Raw genomic sequence first — 16,268 nt, forward strand, 5'->3', positions numbered from 1 at the left:
AAAATTATATAATTCTTTTTATGAAATTAACGATCTTTTAAAATTTTGTGTTATCAAACAAATACGTAAATAACCCTTGCAAATGAGACAAATGCCCACTTTTTTTTAAAAAAGTAATATTGAAAAGACATTTAAATTTTTTTTTTAAAAAAAAGACCTTTAATTTTACAGAAGAAGTTTTATGCTTTTTCGATGGTAAATGAAATTTTATTGCATTTTAAATAAATTATTTTATTTTAGCTGCGTCAAGATAAGATTTTGTGTGTATACAATAGGCGTGCTTCCTATATATACACACACACACACACTAAATCTGATGCTATGTTTTATTTAATTTATAGAATATTATATTAAATCAAGAACTCTAAGAATAAATTATGTTAACACATAATATTCACGTATTATATTACACACAATGTGAGTGTACAGTCGCTAGTATATATTACATATACATATTTATGTAGATGAATACATATTTGTTATTTTTCTACGAAATACATTCTTAGCTAATGGTGCAAACAAATCTAGCAAGCTTACGGTTTCTTCGAACCGATTAAAAAAAATTGATTCGTATTTGAAATTATCAAATTCGAGTCTACCTTTAACATGTACGAGCTATTTTGATCCGAACTCGATCTTAATTTATTTTTTCGATAGTTCGTGAACCGCTCGGGAATTTTAATATTTTATTAATATACCAATTAAATATTAAACAAATATTTCGAGTTTTTCTCTAATTTATTTTCATACAATAAGTCAAATATCTAGCTAATATGATCAAATCATTCGAATCAATTTCGAGCTTTCATTCAAATATAATTCAGACAAAAACTCCTTATGTAAGGAATTACAAAAAAAGTTCTTTCACAAAGATGTGAACTGGGAAGGATTGATCGACGAAATATAAATCAAATAGTGAACCTTGATATATCATAGAATAATACATTTTTGTTACCACGAGACTTATTGACGGTCGTTGGTCATTCGATCTATCAAACTTTGAATCGATCTCAAGGTGAATTTTTTTTTGAACATATGGCTGACGCGCTGACTTAAGCCATTCTTTTGTGGCGCACAGCCCCGAAGAAGGCCCAAAATTAAGCCACGCCTTAGAATGGTTACCCGCTCGTAACACAATATATCTCGACCACCCAATAGAGTCTCAGATTTCAATCATTCACATTAACGGACAGGTGACGTTATCATTCAGCCTGTTTCTTTTTCCAGTCAGCTTACATTTTAAAGTTTAAACCCTCGTTACTCCGTCTCTTCCACCAAACCTCCATTTGTTCATTCAAACGGCCTTGTGGTGGCGGTCGTTGCTTGGCGGCGATCCTCATTTCTACATCTACGGTTGGATGTTTTTCTGTGTTAAAGCGTAACATTTCTTATGTAAACCCTTTTTTTAAGCAATTTTATGTAGGTTATTTTTATGGTTTGTCGATTGTGTACTCTGTTTTCCATCCCAAGGTAAAATCAACGTAATGTTTGTCCTGTTGATTTGTGTTTGACTCCGTTGTGGTACTTGCATTACCGATGATTTCCTGTAACAAATGACAAATCCAACTTTTTCTATTTTTATTTCGTTTTGGAAGTTGTGTATCTCTGGTTATGGAATTTAATACCTAGGTATTTGCGTATAGTTTTGCAGATTTAACCTGAACTTTTTTTCCGAAGAAGGATGACTGATGGCCCGGCCCCATTTTCAGAAATTGGCAGGCGTGCTAGAGGTGCATTTCTAATTATTATTTGTGTGTTTGAAAGTTAGATTCCTTATATGGGTTGCTTGAGCTATGAGAACTTGGATTGTTGCCTGAGTGTGTTTCAAGGTTTATACAAGTTTCCATATGCACATTATATTCAGCTTGATATGCATACTATTTCTTGGTCGGATTCTTATGAAAGCTGATACGCAATGATATTTTTTTTTTTTGGAAACTAATAATAATTATATTAATATGTTAAAAGTTTACAATGCGAGTGGATGAGCCATCCACGAAGTACAACAGCTACCTATAACAATTAATATTTCAGCTACCTATACGCAATGATATTAAGGTCATAGAGTGCACTATGGTGCGCACATGCTCAGGAGCTCAGGCTCAAGGCGCACATTGAGCTGTGCACCTTTTCTAAGTGAAGCAAACTAAACAATACTATTTTCAATATTAGGTTTGTGATTAGAAAACGTATATTATATAATTTACAAGCTATTGAGTAACAATGAATTGAACATTCTTTTATGCTAATAGAAATTATAAATGGCTACAATATTGGATTCCATTTGAAGTACACTGTTATGCCTCGCAACAATTCTACAAGCAATGAACAAGAAATCAAGTATTTCAACGAAGTGTAATAGAGATAGTATATTGGAAAGCAAGATAGACCTAGAGGTTTGACCCTTTGTACAAATGTAACTCCCTAGCTAAGTGCTAGTAACTCTCTCAACAAGAAACAATATCTGAATATCGTCTCATACAAATTAACTGCCATTATATATCCCCCTCTTCAGGTGTTTTTCCTTTAGTTCTCCTAGCATACACATTTACTATCTTGGGCTTCTCATTTTCAATCACGCTTGGGCTTCTAAATTTGATGTTCCTGGGACCAATGGATCAAAGTCTCTCATATTTGGATCTGGATTCATGACATACACAATCCTTGCATTTCGGGCTCTTGTAAAACGTGCTTTTGGCTTTTAAGGCACACCACAATGCTTACTTTATACCCATGCCTAAGTACATGTCTTGTGGGGTTTTAGTAACTATTGTTGTTATCAAGTTAATGAGATTCCTGATTTTGTATTTAAAAAGATTGTGTCTTCATAAAGCTCACTAACACAAACAAATTTATGTGAGTGAAATTATATTTAAGATATCCTTTACGTTCTGCATTTTTCTGTGTATTGGTACCTGTCATACTTCAAATTTGTGCTGCTGAGGGCTATGCACAAGCCACTTTGTTGTAACTTCATATTTTCTTCATTCTTGTTGGGCCATCAAAAATATTCTGCACCTGTGTTATCGAAAACATATTATTTGATCACAGGCCAATAAGATGGCTGTTGTAGAGTCCCCTTTTCCTCAAGTATCTGTTATATATTATTTTTTGAGAAAAAATAACTCCAAATTTAAATTATTTTCCAAAACAGCTTGTTCTTTGTTTTCTGTAACACACTTGGAAAAAGGGTCTTTTATGACTATATTATACTCATCTTGCATACTTCTTAATTTTTTTCCCTTTAGATTGTCAATAGTGTTGATTTTATTTGTTTGATGTAGTAAATATTTTGTTTTGTATCAGAAAATTATGTTGCGAGACAAAATATTTGGTTTCACTTGATGATACTTTGCATCATAAACATTACGCTAAACAACAATTTTTATTTATGGAAGTTGATGGTAGCTTTCAGCTAGAAAATTATTACTCAAGTATCATTCATGCAAGGATATTCAAAGAATCCGTGACCTTCATAGTTTTTTTGTGATGTGCCTTTGTGTGATACAGCGGGCAGCCAGGCTATTTTTGTGGAGAAAAGATTGAATGTTGATTAACTTTGTACTCTTATTTTTATTGATTAAAGCTACAGGGAAGTAGCTATTGAAAACAATTATGTTTCTCAAAATGTTTTAATGGCCTCTGCTGTCATGGGACAGAGATTATCTAATTTTGAACCTGGCTACCCATGATTAATACCTTGATTGAAGATTTCTTTGTCATCTTGGGTTTTTTTTTTGTTGAAATATTTTACTTTATTTTTCCCTTATTGTGTTTGTAGTCTAGCAAGAATGCAAGTCGCAAGATCTACTGAACGATTAGTATTTGAAGAGTACTGTTTTCTATCTGCGAGAAAACCTTTTTGACCTAATTTATTGATTTGAAATGCTTATCTTTATATGCAGATCTTTTGAGCAAAGATTATAATTATGATCAGAAGTTCATCTTGTCGCTCCCGAGCTCTACTGGAATGGTTGTGTTTTCGTAATTCAATTTTGTATTTGAGTCTAAGTAGGTTGTCAAATTACTAATTTCACTAAGATCTCATGTTCAAGTTTCTTCTGTATTCTATTTTATTGTGATCCTTATTTGAAAAGAAACCGATACTCACGGGAAATTTAGGGTCCGCTCCTAGCAAGTGTCACTAATACAGACGCAGGGTTTTGAAATGGTCCCGAGCATGAAATCACGAAAAAGACCGTTAAGAGGGGGCCAGGAGGGTGTCCTGGCGTAGCCCTTTCGACGCTCAAGTCAGTGACTGAGGATATATGGGGGGAGCAGTTAAGGGTGCTGCTGAAAACAACATAGCCAATCCATCCTTAATCATATGCTCAAACCTGGTATTTATAGGAGAATACCTGGGCCCTTGATGGGCTTGTTTTCCACTTGGGCTATGGATGGGCCAGGGATAATAGGGTCCGTGATGGGCCTGTCTTCCATGGGGTATCACCAGAGTCCCCCTCCCAAGTCGAACTGAATCGTAGGTTCAAAGTTCGATTAGCTGTGCTGTCCTCGGGTTACCGGGTGCGAGTTGCGCATTTTTCCTCTACTTCTCATCAATCTCCACTCCATTCACAGCTTCTCCTCGTCTAACAACCGCACGCTCCCACCTACTCGCTTGCTCATCCCCTCGCACTCTCGCTCAGTCATCCTCGCCGACCTCGCCCCTCGCTGCGTCGCCCCTAACAGCCGTCCTCGGCACTCGCTCCTCGCCCGTCGCAACGTCGCCCCCTCCCCACGCTCGCCCACGAGTGATCTGCTCGCCCCTCGCCACCAGCTCGCCCACGCCACCAGCCGTCCTCGTGCACGCTCGCCCAGCGCCACCAGCCCGCCCAAGCACCAGCCGTCCTCGTGCACGCTCGCCCAACGCCACCAGCTCGCCCAAGCAACCAGCTCGCCCACGCCGCGCCCTCGCGCCCTGCTTCACGCTTGCCCGGCGCCCCTCGCCCACTTAGCCCACATCCACTTGCCCTTCATCCGCCAGCTCGCCCCGACGCCCAAACATGCTTTCGCCCAAGCACGCCCCTTGCGAATGATTGTCTAGTTTCTGAAAAAATTATGGGGGCGTTGCCCAAGGTCGATCCCCGTAATTTTCGCAACGGCAAACATTGTTCGTTAACGACAAACCAAATAAAATTTTCTAACATGGTATGCCCTAGTCGCCCCCATCTACTAGGTCCTCTACTAAGCTTTTGAAGGAAAATAATTCCCACTTCCCTGTGCACTTGACTCCTCTGTTAGGTGATTCCTTAGCAGGAAGATAAAAATTCAACACCACCGTCCTCTAACTCCTCTGCTAGGCGATGCCTTAGCAAGAAAATAAAAATTCACCACCTCCCCCTCTAACTCCTCTGCTAAGCCGGGCCTTAGCAGGAAAATAAAAATTCAACACCTCCACCCTCTAACTCCTCTGCTAGGTGATACCTTAGCAGAAAAATAAAAATTCAACACCTCCACCATCTAACCTCTCTGCTAGGCGATGCCTTAGCAGGAAAATAAAAATTCACCACCTCCCCTCTCTAACTCCTCTGCTAAGCCGGGCCTTAGCAGGAAAATAAAAATTCAACACCTTCACCCTCTAACTCCTCTGCTAGGTGATAGCTTAGCTGAAAAATAAAAATTCAACACCTCCACCATCTAACCCCTCTGCTAGGCGATGCCTTAGCAGGAAAATAAAAATTCACCACCTCCCCCCTCTAACTCCTCTGCTAAGCCGGGCATGAGCAGGAAAATAAAAATTCAACACATCCACCCTCTAACTCCTCCGCTAAGCCGGGCCTTAGCAGGAAAATAAAATCAACACCTCCACCCTCTAACTCTTCTGCTAAGCCGGGCCTTAGAAGGAAAATAAAATCAACACCTCCACCCTCTAACTCCTCTGCTAAGCCGGGCCTTAGCAGGAAAAATCAAGCTCTCATCTCATCATCTCATGACTCCTCCGCTAAGCCGGGCCTTAGCAGGAAAATAAAATCAACACCTCCACCCTCTAACTCCTCTGCTAAGCCGGGCCTTAGCAGGAAAAATCAAACTCTCATCTCATCATCTCATAACTCCTCCGCTAAGCCGGGCCTTAGCAGGAAAATAAAATCAACACCTCCAACCTCTAACTCCTCTGCTAAGCCGGGCCTTTGCAGGAAAAATTAACACCTCACCTCATCATCTCATAACTCCTCCGCTAAGCCGTGCCTTAGCAGGAAAATAAAATCAACACCTCCACCCTCTAACTCCTCTGCTAAACCGGACCTTAGTAGGAAAAATCAACACCCCACCTCATCATCTCATAACTCCTCCGCTAAGCCGGGCCTTAGCAGGAAAATAAAATCAACACCTCCACCCTCTAACTCCTCTGCTAAACTGGGCCTTAGCAGGAAAATAAAATCAACACCTCACCTCATCATCTCATAACTCCTCCGCTAAGGCGTGATACCCCATGGAAGGCAGGCCCATCACGGGCCCTATTATCCCTGGCCCATCCATAGCCCAAGTGGAAAACAAGCCCATCAAGGACCCAGGTATTCTCCTATAAATATCAGGTTTGAGCATATGATTAAGGATGGATTGGCTATGTTGTTTTCAGCAGCACCCTTAGCTGCTCCCCCAATATATCCTCAGTCACTGACTTGAGCGTCGGAGGAGCTACGCCAGGACACACTCCTGGCCCCCTCTTAACGGTCTTTTTCGTGATTTCAGGCTCGGGACCATTTCAAAACCCTGCGTCTGTATTAGTGACACTTGCTGGGAGCGGACCCTAAATTTCCCGTGAGTATCAGGAACATTTAAGGCTCTGTTCTTAGTTGAGCGGGGCTCACTGAAGTTGGACTCCAAGAGAGAAATGATTGATTTTTTATTGGTTGCATGGCGTCTCATGTAGAACTGTGTCAGTGGGCACTAATTTGAAATATTTAAAAGATCTCGTTGCTGGTCAAAATGCATGTAACATTCTGAAATTGCTTCACATTTTTGTGTGTGGAACACTGAACTGTGTGAGTTTCTGAACTAGTGAAATGAATTATCATTTTGATAGGGAATTACAGCTACTGGTGTAAAGAAGGATCAAATTTTTTTCGGTGATGTAAGTACTCAGTACAGATGTGGAAGGACTACCGTGGACATGAAAGTTGATACTTATTCAAATGTAAGTAAATTTTCTCGACATTAGAATTGACTTAGTTTTATTATTTACGTAGTTTAATTTCAGGAGAGTAGCAAGAACATCGGTGGGCTATCAGATCATTATATTTCTCTCTTATAAGGAATACTACATCCTAAGTTCTATGAATTTCAGGTTTCTACTAAGGTAACTCTAGATAATGTGTTACATGGGACAAAAGCGGCAATTAGCTTCAATGTTCCTGACAACAAGTCCGGAAAGGTACGCCGATCTGTCCAATTTTAAAGTTTGTTAGTGTCTTACAAATCTATATACCTATAAAAGTGTGGATGATGAGCAAAGTTTTTTGATTGTGATTTTACTACATTGCCCAAAAACTATGCATTGTTTGTATTAATTGCATGGGTATTGGTGGAAAAAATATATAAAATTTAGGGACAAATTTGGGATAATGGATTTGTAATGTATTGATTATGTATTTAATTGAGGTATTTATTTTTTTGAACTCATTAAACACATGAGGATCATAGTGTTTTTATTTTTTTAATAGAAAATTGTGAAATAAGAAATTTTGAAAATAATATTACATAAAAATTGAATCGATATTCGATAATAAAAAATATATTAGAAAAATAATATTTTCTTCATACATAATTCTTACAAAAAATATTAAAAAGAATATATATTTAACTATTATACTTATAAAAGTACAAAAAGAATAACAAAATTTTCCTTGTAAATTTTCTACTATTCTCATAAATTGTGTATTGTTAGATTAATTGCATGAAAATTACACAATCATTAAATACATAAGGATTAAAATAGTGTTTTTATTTTTTAATAAAAAATTGCAACATAAGAATCTTTGAAAATAATGTTACATAAAAATTGAATAAATATTTTATAATAAAAATACATTAGAGAAATAATATTTTCTTGATACATAATTCTTAGAAAAAATATTAAAACAATAGCTTTTTTTAATTTTAAAAAATCATTAAAAATATTAAAAGAATATATATTTAACTATTATACTTATAAAAGTGTAAAAATAATAACAAAGTTTTTCATTGTAAATTTTCTACCATCCCCTTAAATTGTGTGTTGTTAGATTAATTGCATGGAAATTTTCTACATAATTTATGGGAAATCTATGCATTAAAAATGAATATATGTTTGATAATAAAAATATATTTTTTTTATCTATAAACCTACGTAAGTGTAGATAATTGACAATTTTTTCAATTGTCAAAAGATAAAAATGACATCCTCATCAATACAAATCCAAAAATTCAATAAAGATATATTTGTAAATTTCTAATTGTTGTAAGTGTAAAAAGAAAATATCAATTTTTTTTATTTATTCCACCTAATATATAATTAATTAGTAGCCTAATTATTCCACATCATATATAATTAATAGTCTAACAATTCCTAATGAATTATCACTACAATATACATTGATTGTAATAATTTATATCACTTCAAGAATAAAATGTAATTCCTAAATTAACTTTCTCAAATAATCCATCTTTATACTAAGTTTAAATATTTTATTCTTTTAATTTTCTTTCTACATGTTATTTTATTATTTTAATGCAATTTTGTAATTATATTTTAGTGTAGTTTCTAATTAAGTAATAAATTATAGTATCACATGAAGATATAAGAAAAAATAATTATATATGCAATAGTACAATAACATGATAAGTATATAATAATATAATAATATGAAATTTAATACTAATATATTTTATTATTTTTTAACTAAGAATTGAAAGTAAAAAATTTAATAAATTATTTATTAGAATTTATATCAATAATTATGAATTTTAATATACTAATAATATCATAAAATACGAATCTGATAGAAAAATTAAAATAGTTAGCTATAATAAGAAGTTTAAATATTTTAGTCGCACTTATAAATATATATATTTATATATATATATATATAAGACAAAGTTTTTTAATGGAATCCTTTTTACAGATGAAGGAGTGACGTGTGAGTGTTTTACATCCATAAAATTCCCGTGTCTTTACTATTCACAAGTTTTTACATTTCAAACTAGGCAAAAACTTGTATGAAACGGTCTCACGGGTCGTATTTGTGAGACGGATCCCTTATTTGGATCATCCATGAAAAAGTATTACTTTTTATGCTAAGAATATTACTTTTTATTTGAATATGGGTAGGGTTGACCCGTCTCACGGATTAAGATCCGTGAGACGGTCTCACATGAGACTAACTCTTCAAACTATATCTTGTTGTTTAGATTGTCAACTGGTTGAAAATATCATTAGAAATATTGAACCGTCTTTCACACTTTTCACGTGGTTAATATTTATAACTGTTTGAGAAAATCTTTCAACCGTGTAAAAATAATTGAAAACAAATTTTAAAAGCAAATTTTGAGTATTATAGGGGTTATATTTTATTATCAATTATTATTATTTCATTAGTTTTGATAATATTTTGACAAGTTAGTCATAAATATTTTAAATTGAAAATTATTTGTCCTTAGTGTGCTTCACTTATATAAATTATGATTTATGCATTTATAAAATCCATAATCTGGTTGATTTTTAGGTTATTATACCTTATACGTGGTTCTTAGATATATATATTTTCAAAATTTGTTTCAGTTCAATTCATTCTATATATTATGCTAATTATAATTTATTATATAACATAAAATTAACGACTTGAATTTCAATTTGAGAAACAATTTTGAAAGTAAAGTATACAAGTTCTTAATTAATTTATTCGTCTAATATGACAAAAAACTAAATCAATATAAATAAAAAAATGAATCAAATTATTTTTAAAAAAAATCAAATTTTAATTTTATTAAATAATTAATATTTACGTGCATCGCACGTGCTTCTTGCTAGTATATATATATATACATATGCATCTATGATAGGATTCTTAAATTGGGTTAATTTGTTTGTGATTGGTGGAAACACATCAGTGCAGTAAGCAAGTGATAAAAATACAGTAGGGAAATCTATTTGAAGAACAGTTGAGAGATGGTAAGGTTGAAAACATGTCTCTGTTGGAATGCAATTAAAACATATTTAAAATGTTCTGATTGGATGCACGAAATAGTAATGAGAAATTGCGGTTGAAATTTAAAATGTGATAATAACTCTCAACAATTTATAGTGGTTCAAAAGTTGTGAAATATTTTTAAGTCCTTTCTTCTTCCAACTAGAAGAAATTTATCGATCTTGAATATCATCAATTGTCACTACAAAAGATGTATTCAATTTGATTGCTCTGCACACAGGCATTACACGGCCTTTTCTCTACAGCCTGTAACTCATACACTATGGCTATACATAAATTCAGGAATATATGGTTATTGTACGCTTAGTTTGTTAAAGAAAATAACTATGTTCTGGACAGGTTAAAACCTTAACTGACATTTTCACATTTTCAGCTTGATGTGCATTACTTTCACCATCGTGCAGCCATTAATTCCAGTATTGGCCTGAACCCAACTCCTCTTCTGGAGGTTGCTGCCGCTGTTGGCTCCAAAGATATTGCCATTGGTGCTGAAATTGGATTTGAAACCACATCTTCTTCTTTTACCAAGTGCAATGCTGGAATAAGCTTCAACAAGCCTGATTTTTCTGCGGCCCTTATACTGTATGTTGCACCTTCTTGATTTCTCTCACTTTGCTTCAGTTAATTCGTTATATATGCAATATTTTCCCACCCATCAATGGACCCAAACACATTATTTGACCGTTAATAACGAAAGTAAAATGTGTGCTGCTACATCTAATTTGAAGGCACATTTATCAGGTAGAGGCAAGTTAAGAGAGTATTTTTCTTTGTAATTAATTTTAATGTGGCATCAATTGCATGAGTAATTTTGAAAGGTTTAGTAACTTAATAGACTCCCAGCTAAGAACTGATCTTTCGAATTTAAGCTTTGTACTTTGGGTTTATCACCTAACAATTTAAAAATTATTAAGATGTCAGAACTTCCCCCTTAACATGATAACTGCTGAAGGTCGGATCTTTACCTTTTCTCTGTTTAACCAACAAAAGTACAATCCTTGGGCTAAATTTTTTGGATTAACCTTAATGCAGTTCAAGAACTGAGATATATCTTTATGCTTAGAGTACTCGCATGCCAAAACCTGTAGCCTTTTGGGTGCCTTAATTGACCCCTGTACCCCTGTACCTTATAGACAAAATTTGTACAATACTTGTGCTGAAATTCAATCTTCACTTTTGGATAGGACCGATAAGGGGCAAACCGTAAAGGCTTCATATCTGCACTCAGTAAATCCAGTCAATGGAACGGAGATAGCAGCTGAAATGACTCACAGATTATCCAGCTTTGAAAACAGTTTCAGCATCGGAAGTACGCATAAGGTTGATCCACTCACATTGGTGAAGACCAGATTCTCTGACAATGGAAAAGTTGCTATTTTGAGTCAACGAGAATGGAGGCCTAAATCACTGGTAACTTTTTCAGCCGAGTACGACACAAAAGCTAGCAATGCCCCAAAACTTGGCCTTGCTATTACTCTTAAGCCCTAAATTTACGAATAATTCTGCTGGATTTGAAATTTTCATTACTCTCTTGAATTTTGATACATTTTTTACTGCCTCAAATGGGTTAAAATTTTCACATATTTTGTCGGGTTATTTGACCTTATTAATGTACTGTGATAGTATTGCAGAGTTGAAAGAAAATTGGACAACTGTTGTGACATTCATGACTTGCCATGACAATAATAATTTTTACCAATTTTTGTTGGCCACTTTTAGCTGTTTGATCACATCTTGTTTGGTTTTGTTTTGTTTTGTTTTGTGGTACGCAGCATAAGTTTTGGTCCTTTTGGAGAAAATATTTCGTGGGAATAAGTTGTATGTAGGTTTTGTTTTAAGTCTTGTGAACTATAGGTTAAATTGCGTTAGAAATTTATACTGTAGCTTAGTTTTAAGTTATAATGATACCAGAGTTCATATATGTACATCAGGTTCTGAATTGGACGAATATTGCATTACTTCACATCAGGAAATAATTTAATTTCAATTTTTTTTGTGCCACTTAGATTATCATTATGTATATCTCACTTTCTATATATTTATGGAACAAATATCAGATTCCAAACGAATAGCTGTCCACTTACCACTCGGTCATGAACGCCATTTAAATATATTATCTTCATTAACTTTCCATTCACCATTGTACTCAAAGAGAATAGCGGTTGGCATAATCTACAAAACAGATATAAGAGTATTATATTATAGATAATATTATTTATTTTAAAAAAATATGCTCGACTCACAGATCACTCGACCCATACATCACTATTCAAAACTATGGATCGAGGTGCACCTCGACTCACCTATAGACACCCACAAGTGTTCACCAACACACTACTTAGTAAATACGATCATGCTCGACTCACACCAGCATACTCCATTCATCTGCTCGACCCTCAAAATCAACTCATACTACGTTGCACTGTAAATACTCACACAAACTCTATTCACAAAAATTCTAACAAAAAACAACCAGAATTAAACTGAAACAAATATAGCAATACAATATTCGAGTACTTAGTTCTCTGCAAATCTTCAAATTTTCTAATGTTTTTTGATTATTTTGTCGTGAAGAGCACAAAAATAACGGGATTAAATGAAACCTCGTAGGGAACGATATCAATTAAAAAATATTTTTTGAAAAAGTAAAATTCATTTAACTAAATAATGAGCTAATTAATGAACCCACCTAACTAAAAGTCATCCATCAATTCCTTTTTTTCGATTTAAAAAAGTCAAAATCTCTTTTATTTAATTAAATTTTAAATGGGTCATATATTTTTTATTGACCTTGAGCCTGCTTTGAGTGAATTTTAATGTAATAATTAACTTTATAATAAGTTCTTATTTTTTTAATATTTTGTTTATTAATTAATTTATATACATTCTTAATTTCTTATTCTAATGCTTTTAAATACTGGTTGAACTATCTTGTGAAGGTTTATTTTTCATTTTATTAGCATTTCAAATGTTTTTAGCATAATTTTATTATAAAAAAATTCTATTTTTTTTACCAATGTTCATTTCCAAAGAGGGTACAACCATTATTAAGATAAGCCTCGGACTAACCAGATGAGAATCACTCGCAAAGAGTTTGGATCGGTATGGTCATCCGTTGTGTCGACAGTTAAGGCTCCACTAGGAGATTGAATAATTGGAGTGATCTCCTCATCCATGGTAATTGGGCATTCACCAACTTGAGGTGAGGGAAGAGTAGAAGCTGGAATATGTGAGAGCTTATATATATAGTTTCCATCTCGGACATGATTGTCGATTCTTTAATTTCAGGAGGAGTGTCTGGCTTGGAGGCATCCATAAACTAAAACTCAAACAAGTACTCGACCACATCACCGATCGAGGTCAATGGAATTTCAGGAAGAGGTCCCATCTGGTGTTTTTCTAGAAGCATGATCAGAGTAACCCAAAATCTGTTCCAAGGAAGAGATGGAGATATCGGGCTGGGTACCTCGACTACCAGCCGGAGCTTCAGTTCCTTCAGGGACTAGCTGATCTGGGGTCAAAGATTCCCCAACTTGAGTGTCTTCTGACGAGCACTTTTCATAAGCTGGCCACCAGCGTCACCACCATCTTGATCAACATCAAATTTATTCGAAGTGGCCAGTCATCATCATTTTCAACCGAAGCAAATGATTACATACGGCTTCACCCTTTTGTTAATATGTTGAAGTAAAATGTTGGATTTACTTTGGTTTTTTTCGTCAAATAGCGAAGTTATTAATTTTATATGATTTCAGTAAACTTTCATGTTGACAAAGTAAATGTTTTCTTATACTTCGCCATTTGTATCATAGAAGTAGTACATTCATTAAATCATTCATAAAAAATATGGTCTAAAAAAAAGATGTTCTAAGTACAAGTCATAAAATCATTCATCTAATATCATTCATAAACATGTGTCAAACACTCAAAAAATAAAAAATAAAAAATACCCAGAAACTACTTCCCATTATACACTTGACAAATTCATCATAGAGACTGTGGGACAAGCATTTTCAGAACTTTTTTTGAACATTAAAATTGTTAGGATTTATTCTGTCCGACAGATATGAAAATAATGAAAATATCAGAATAGGATGAAAAACAGTAAATTTATGTTTTCTCAGAAACTAGGTGTTGTGCCAGATGTTATCACATTTCGGACAACATCTACATGCAGCAGAAAATTAATAACACAAATTCACTTTAAATAATTAGATGGACAAGATTAAATATGCACAAGTATAAATACTTGTGCGGTGCTTTATGGCAAAAATTAATCACTAGAAAAACCAAATCTTTTACACAAAAACCTAACACTAGTGATTATGACACAAATCAATTTCCTCAACAAGTTGAGAAAACAAATGCTTTCTAAAAACAAACAACCAGAATAAAACTAAAACAACAAAGCCAAAAAAAAAAGTGTTGCCAAACAGTAGTTCCAAGCGAAACAATCTTCAGCCAACGTCTGCACAGATGTTGTCTTCGGATGCTCCCAACATTCAAGGCAACACTTGATATCGGCAGTCTTCAAAGGAGCAATCTTCCTCGTGATTTTCTCTGAACTTCAGATCGTGCAAAGTATGCGTATAACTCTGAGTAGAAGACCGCACCCTCCAACGTCCTAGGTTTTCCTTTTTATAGATGAGAGTCTTATCTCATAAGGAAACCTATTAAGCAAGGAAAGTAAGAGTTTTATTAGGAATAAACTCTTTTTTAAACATTAAAATCATATCTTATCAATTCACTAAATCTTTTAATCTCATTGTCTAGGAAGGCAAAATCAAATCAAATATTTTACTCAATCAAAACAAAAGGGAAAATAATTAGCTATGTTAATCGAAAACTTGGAAAACATTATTTCCCTTCAATCTCCCCTTTTTTGCCTTTCTTGGACAAAATGAGATCAAACCCATTTATCATTCTTAGTTCACTTTAACTCCCCCTGAGTTCAAGCATGTTTGTCTCCCCCTGAATAAGAAACTGTTAACAGAGGTGTTGTTAGTAAAAGTGACAACATTCAAAGCAACACCTGCACAAGCTCTTGATATTTCCAAGCAAAAAGAGAGGCAGACGCACACATATAGTAGAGTCATAAACCACTATAAGAGCACAAATAGTTTAAACTGAAACAGAATTAAAAAGAAACAGAAGATCAAAACAGTAAAAAATCAATCATCACTATCATCCTCATCTTCTGTATCAGTGTCGTCCTTAGTGCCAGAGGGACCAGCATCATCTCCCCCTTTTTGTCCATGAAAGATTCCAACTGCCAGCAGTGCTTGGATGGTAATAGCCAAATCCTCATAGAAGGCCAAATCAGCTTTGGCTTGTTCAATCTTCTTCAGGGCATGATCGAGAACCATCTGGGCACCAGTGACTGATATTTTCACATAATCAGACGAGGATGAAGTAGAGGTGGTAGGTGCAGACGGACCAGTGGTAGGAGGTGCAGTGGTAGAGACGGGAGGCTGAGAAGGACCAGTAGCAGGGGGTACCGAGGCAGAGGCATTCCATGGAAGATCAACCTTACTTTTGCCGTGCATAAGTGCAGAGGCAATCTTGAGCGGGTCAGTGGGCAAAGATAAAGGTTCTGTAACGTTCTTAATAAACCCCTGGGACACCAAGATTCCATAAATAAGAGATGGAAATGGGAGCTTGGATGACTTCAAACCACCATTAGCATACTGCAACACTGTGTTGAACACCAGGAGGCCAAAGTTTAAAGTTGAATTCCCAACAGAGAAGAGAGTCTGGGCCTGAGCCTTGGTGACAACAGTGGTATTTGTAGTCGGTGTCCAATTATGGATGGCAATCTTGTGCAGCACTGAATAAAGTGAAGTAAGTGTAGCAGCTGAGACCTTGTGTGGATGGAGAGGAAACTTGCTGACCATGCCACCAGTGAGGACAGAAATTACCTCACCTAAATCCGGAGGAGAGCCTTCGGCAGCAACAGGTGTACCATAGTGTGAATTGATTACATCGGTTGTGAAGTTGTACACCCTGTTGCGGACAAAAACTTGTCCAAATTTTGCCGATCTTGGATCCCCAACACTTAAAGTAAGATTTCCATAAAATTCGAGA

At 35.0% G+C, this 16,268-nt stretch overlaps 1 protein-coding gene across 7 annotated transcripts; it reads left to right on the plus strand.

The window, feature by feature from the left end:
• The first annotated feature begins 1,196 nt into the window (after nucleotides 1-1,196).
• On the plus strand, nucleotides 1,197-11,896 carry LOC140839399 (mitochondrial outer membrane protein porin 6-like). Of its 7 annotated transcripts, none has more exons than XM_073206074.1 (7): nucleotides 1,197-1,353; nucleotides 1,644-1,730; nucleotides 3,906-3,973; nucleotides 7,025-7,135; nucleotides 7,286-7,372; nucleotides 10,558-10,766; nucleotides 11,369-11,896. In XM_073206074.1, exons 2-7 carry the CDS (start codon nucleotides 1,682-1,684, stop codon nucleotides 11,670-11,672), a joined length of 828 nt encoding a protein of 275 aa, XP_073062175.1. In that variant the 5' UTR covers nucleotides 1,197-1,353; nucleotides 1,644-1,681; the 3' UTR covers nucleotides 11,673-11,896. The 7 variants fall into 7 exon arrangements, with proteins under 7 accessions (XP_073062175.1, XP_073062176.1, XP_073062177.1 ...); XM_073206075.1 differs by having other exon boundaries at nucleotides 1,211-1,470; nucleotides 1,652-1,730; XM_073206076.1 differs by having other exon boundaries at nucleotides 1,211-1,455; nucleotides 1,630-1,730.
• The last annotated feature ends 4,372 nt before the right edge of the window (nucleotides 11,897-16,268 follow it).

Source organism: Primulina eburnea, chromosome 8 (assembly GCF_022965805.1).
Source record: "Primulina eburnea isolate SZY01 chromosome 8, ASM2296580v1, whole genome shotgun sequence".
Classification (NCBI taxonomy): domain Eukaryota; kingdom Viridiplantae; phylum Streptophyta; class Magnoliopsida; order Lamiales; family Gesneriaceae; genus Primulina; species Primulina eburnea.